The 5,187-nt window shown below is 43.5% G+C and overlaps 1 protein-coding gene across 1 annotated transcript in view; it reads left to right on the top strand.

Moving 5' to 3' along the window:
- LOC119332882 (disease resistance protein Pik-2-like) overlaps nucleotides 1-4,522 on the top strand; it is a 12,015-nt gene extending 7,493 nt beyond the window's left edge. Inside the window, exons 2-4 of the mRNA XM_037605987.1 lie at nucleotides 1,210-2,715; nucleotides 3,046-3,811; nucleotides 4,445-4,522. Coding sequence (XP_037461884.1) covers nucleotides 1,210-2,715; nucleotides 3,046-3,811; nucleotides 4,445-4,522 — 2,350 coding nt within the window. The remainder of the gene's footprint in view (nucleotides 1-1,209; nucleotides 2,716-3,045; nucleotides 3,812-4,444) is intronic.
- Nucleotides 4,523-5,187: the final 665 nt, after the last annotated feature.

The following is a 5,187-nucleotide window of genomic DNA, read 5'->3' as shown; positions in this document are numbered from 1 at the left end:
TGAAGGGGTATGAAGAGATCTCGTCCGTTGATGTGTTTAGGGGGGGTATATCGAAGCAGAAATGTCTAGCCGCCGCCTCCTCCTTCTCCACAAATAGAGTTAGGGTTTCTGCCTTTCGTCGGTGCAGCCGCAGATCCGCCTCCTCTCCGGTGGCCCTAGGGCCATGGGGGCACGATGGATCTTGGCGAGGGCCGGCGGGAGGGCTCCGTTTTTAGTCGTTTCTTTCAGTTTTGCAAGGGTTTGTGTCCTGCTCAGGAAGAGGAGATGGCGGCGTCTCCCTGAAGATGGAATAAAGGTCTCCCCGCCTAGCCCCCATTCCGACTGTGCATCTAGCATCATTGGTGGGCATGTGTAGGTGTGTCTCCGGCGGATCTATCTTTGGTGGATTTGCTCGGATCTCATTGTTCGTCTACGTTCATGTGTCTTCGGGCTGGATTCTTCATCTGCGGCGGTTGCTGTTCTGGTGCGATGGTCCAATGAGGCCTTAGCACGACGACTTCCCGACAGTCTACTACAACAAGTTGTGTCCGACTCCGGCGATGGAGGAGCGTTGACAGCGGCGCGCCTTTGGCTCGCATCAGTGCTTGTAGTCATCGCTAGGTGATCTACGGATCTAGATGTATTTTTTGTTATTTTCGGTATTCGTTGTACTGCCATGATTGAAGATGAATAGATCAAAAATTTCCCCACGGAAAAACAACAACATCCTTTTATGTTTATAAATTCCAAATCCTCCTTGCTAGGGCAACAATACTGCTTCGATCTATGAATACTTTAAATAAAAATAAACATTTAATTTACTCCACAATACATGTCAATTATGATTTAGCATGGTCTCCAACATGCAAGTTCGACTGCTCTTGTCATATGGATGCATTTTTAGCAGAAATGTTATAACAATTTTGATATTTATGAAAAAAGTTCATGATAAATCAAATCATAGTACTATCTTTTTATCTCCATACAAAATAGTTCTTAATAGTTAAAAAACGGGTGTATATATTTTGTAATATCGTGTATTTTTAAATGGAGGTAATACCTAACTGATAGCATTATGGTATTACATAGAATTATTGAGAATGGCATCAAGTGTTCATGGCTAACTTAAAATATACTCATGAAGGTTCAAATTTTGCATACATTGTGGTGTGCCGCAAGTTGTAGAACAACATTAAGCTAGTGTGTTTTATTTCTCTTATTGTTTGGCAGGTTTATAAAAGATGAACTAGAGACGATGCAAGTATTCCTAGTGGTCGCTGAGAGGATAAAGAACAAAGATATGCTTCTCAAGGTGTGGGCAAAGCAAATAAGAGACTTGTCTTACAACATTGAAGATTGCCTGGACGAGTTCATGTTGCATGTGGGAAGCCAAAGCTTGTCATGGCGGTTGATAAAACTAAAAGACCGTCGTCGGATCGCCATGCAAATCCGCGAACTCAAATCAAGAGTTGAAGAAGTAAGCAATAGGAATATAAGGTACAACTTAATCAAGACAGAAGCCTCCAATATCCTAGAGATAGATTCCTACACGGATGATGTTCGCACTCACTTAGCTAACAATATTGATGAAGCGGAACTTGTGGGCTTTTCCAAGCCTAAGGAGCAATTGATTCAACTAATGGATGTCGAAACTAAGGATGGTCCTGCCAAGGTGATCTGTTTGGTTGGCATGGGCGGTCTAGGAAAGACTACTCTTGCAAGGAAGACCTATGAAAGTAAGGAAGGTATTGTGAAGAACTTTTCTTGTTGTGCTTGGATCACAGTCTCGCAATCATTTTTAAGAATAGAAATCCTCAAGGATATGATCAGACAGCTTTTGGGTTGTGAGTCACTGAAGAAATGTTTGAAAGAAATTGAAGGTAAGGCAGCCCAAGTAGAGGACTTTGCCAGGTATCTCAAAAAAGAGCTAAAGGATAAGAGATACTTTCTTATTCTTGATGATTTGTGGACTGTAGAAGCATGGCAGTGGATCAAAGATATAGCTATTCCTAATAGAAACAACAAAGGTAGTCGGATAATAGTTACAACACGAGATGTCGGCTTAGCTAAGCTGTGTACTTCTATGTCCCTTATCTATCATCTTGAACCCCTGCAAATAGATGATGCCACAAATTTGCTACTAAAAAAGACAGGCAGAACATATGATGACCTGGAGAAAGATGACAACTTGCATATTACAGTTGAAAAACTAGTTAGAAAGTGTGGTTGTTTACCATTAGCTATACTCACAATAGGGGGCATCCTTGCTACAAAAAAGGTCACTGAGTGGGGACTCTTTTATAGCCAGCTCCCCACGGAGCTTGAGACTAACCCAAGCCTTGAAGCGATGAGGAGGATTGTTACCATGAGTTACAACCACTTGCCATCTCATCTTAAGTCATGTTTTTTGTACCTAAGTATATTTCCCGAGGATGTTGAAATCCAAATGAGACATCTGGTAGGCAGATGGATTGCGGAGGGGTTTGTTAGAGTCAGAGGTGGGGTGATAATTGAAGAGGTTGCAAAAAGTTATTTTGACGAGCTAATCAACCGAAGCATGATTCAGCCATCAAAAGTGAACATAGAAGGATGTGTGAAGAGCTGTCGAGTTCATGATATCATGCATGATGTCATGGTGTCGATTTCTAGAGAAGAAAATTTTGTATGCTTGGCGGAGGATAATCTAGCTAGTGTGGCAGGGGAGAACTTCCGCCATGTAGCATACCACGGGAGCAAGTGTCAAAAGATAGGCATGGATTGGAGCCATGTTCGGTCATATACTGTGTTTGGGGAGAGAACCATAGCTCGAACAACTTCACTTTGTTCGCCTGAATTGAGAATGCTTAGAGTGTTAGATCTACATGGTTCACGATTTGACATCAGACAAAAAGATATCAACAACATAGGGCTATTTCTCCACCTAAGATATGTTAACGCTGGGTATTCAGAGAGGTCTGCCCTTCCAATATCCATAGGGAAACTGCGAGCCTTACAAAGTCTGGAGACAAGGAACAGAGATATTGTATGCCTACCAACTGGGATCACTAAACTCCAGGGTTTGCGTAGCATCCGTTGTACACGTGGTACTGCTGATGGTGTGATTGTGCCTAATGGAATCTGCAACCTACAGGAGATACAGACACTAATGATTGTCGAAGTGGAACCTACTGCGTGCCGAGCAATTAAAGAGCTAGGGGAGCTCACACAGTTAAGAAAATTAGGTGTTATGACACATACGGCCAGCCTTCAGAAATGCAAGATACTTGGTGCATCCATTGAGAAGCTGTCTTCCCTCTCTTCGCTTAGAGTGGATGGTCGAGGAAATAGTTCTACCACAAGTTCGCTCGAGTGGCTGCATTCTATTTCCCTTTCCACCCCACTCCTAAAAAGCCTCAAGTTGGTTGGATCTCTTGGAAAAGAGATGCCCAACTGGGTTGGAAGGCTGATGTATCTGGTGAAGATTCACTTAAGGGAGAGCGAGATGATAGAAGGGGGGAGAAGCATGAAGATACTCGGGTCACTGCCCAACCTCATGCTCCTTCGCCTCGATTGGTGGTCGTATAGTGGAGAGAAGCTCGTTTTAAGTGCGGGAGCATTTCCAAACCTCAGAAAACTTGATATTATTGGTCTCGTTCTACTAAGGGAGGTGAGGTTTGTGGAGGGTGCAGCGCCCCACATGGAAAGGATAGAAATCAGCTGGTGCAAGCTGGAATCAGGGATTATTGGTATCAACCACCTTCCAAAGCTGAACGAGATTTTACTTAGTTATGGTGCTAAAGTTGCAAGGTTTGATACGCTGCCATGTGAAGTGAACGCACACCCCAATCATCCTGTACTGCGACTACGGGAGGACCGGTCCGAGCACGACCTGCGGGCAGAACTGGGAATGGACATATATTGACATCCAAGGTAAATGCTTATCCAAGGTCAATGTTGTGCAAGTGGAAGAAGCAGCGGCGGAATCATATATTCTTCCTGAGCCTGGAGGTGCACTGATCGTGCTGACTGCGAGAGTCGGGTCAGTTAATTTCTCTTTCATTATATATCCTCTAGATGCTTCATTTTGAGCCAATAAAATCCATCCTTCATCGAAAATGTGATAACCCATTTCTCTTCTTCTTCTTCTTCGTTTGTTCTCTCTTCTACTTACAACACTAGAGCAACTCTGCAAGATGAGATTTGAGCAGGGAGCATGTGCACATGAAATACATCATGTGCCGCAAAGGAAAAAATAATGTCGAGTGAAGTTGGAAGTCATTGGATCTTATTTCTGATATATAGGAGAGAGCTAGTTCGTGGCGGTTCGACAGTCCAAGCACTTCTGAAACGGAAGTAATGGTCCTGATGACCAGTGAGTCAAGCATGTTCTGTGTGTACTTACAACATCTGATGTTGTTTTCAGTTTGCAACCATATACATTTCCCGCTGAATTAAACTCATGCATGTTTCGTATATATGTATTCAGATGGGGAGAAGACAGTGGAAAATGCAATGGACTACACTGCAGGTGATGCTGCTAATATTAAAGCTCGATATATTGTGATGCCGCCTTCATTGACCATCACGCTCATCACCAACCATACTAAGTCCGTTGGTTGTGACCTCTATACACCCTTATGTTCCTACCTGTGAAATGTCAGAGGCGTGCATTGCTCTTGGGGCCCTCAATACAACGGACGCGATGACAGCATGCTACGACGCCATCTCTACTCTGTGAATGTTTACTATGCTCAAGCTTTGTTCCTCAGTATATGCCGGGAGCAACTGTGTCCCTCAAGCTTTGTTCCTCAGTATATGCCAATTGTATGCATAATTACTATGCTCAACTGCATGTATAATTACCGTGTCTATCAATATGCTCTAGAAATTTTCTGAACAAGTCTTGCGCAAACATTTGATTGTGCTAGAAATAAGAGAATAAGAGCTAACTCCAACCGACCGACCCAAACGGATGGTGATTTTGTCCGTTTGGGTCCTCTCGGCGGACACTCATGTCCGCTTTCACCTTTGGGTCGGTGCTTGCGCCCAACGTTGGCCCGACCAATTTTTTGAGTTCGCGCGCGAAAAAATATATCACAAATATTTCAAAAATAAAATACGTTAATTAAACATTAATGCCAGCTAGAAAGGCCGGCAATCACTAGTGGAAAACGCAGCTTTAGTCCCTGTTTGTGAACCGGGACTAAAGGGCCGGGACTAAAGCCCCCC

The sequence above is a fragment of the Triticum dicoccoides genome, chromosome 7A (assembly GCF_002162155.2).
Source record: "Triticum dicoccoides isolate Atlit2015 ecotype Zavitan chromosome 7A, WEW_v2.0, whole genome shotgun sequence".
Classification (NCBI taxonomy): Eukaryota; Viridiplantae; Streptophyta; class Magnoliopsida; order Poales; family Poaceae; genus Triticum; species Triticum dicoccoides.
Note: the sequence above shows the minus strand (reverse complement) of the source record. Positions and strands in the feature narration are given on the sequence as shown.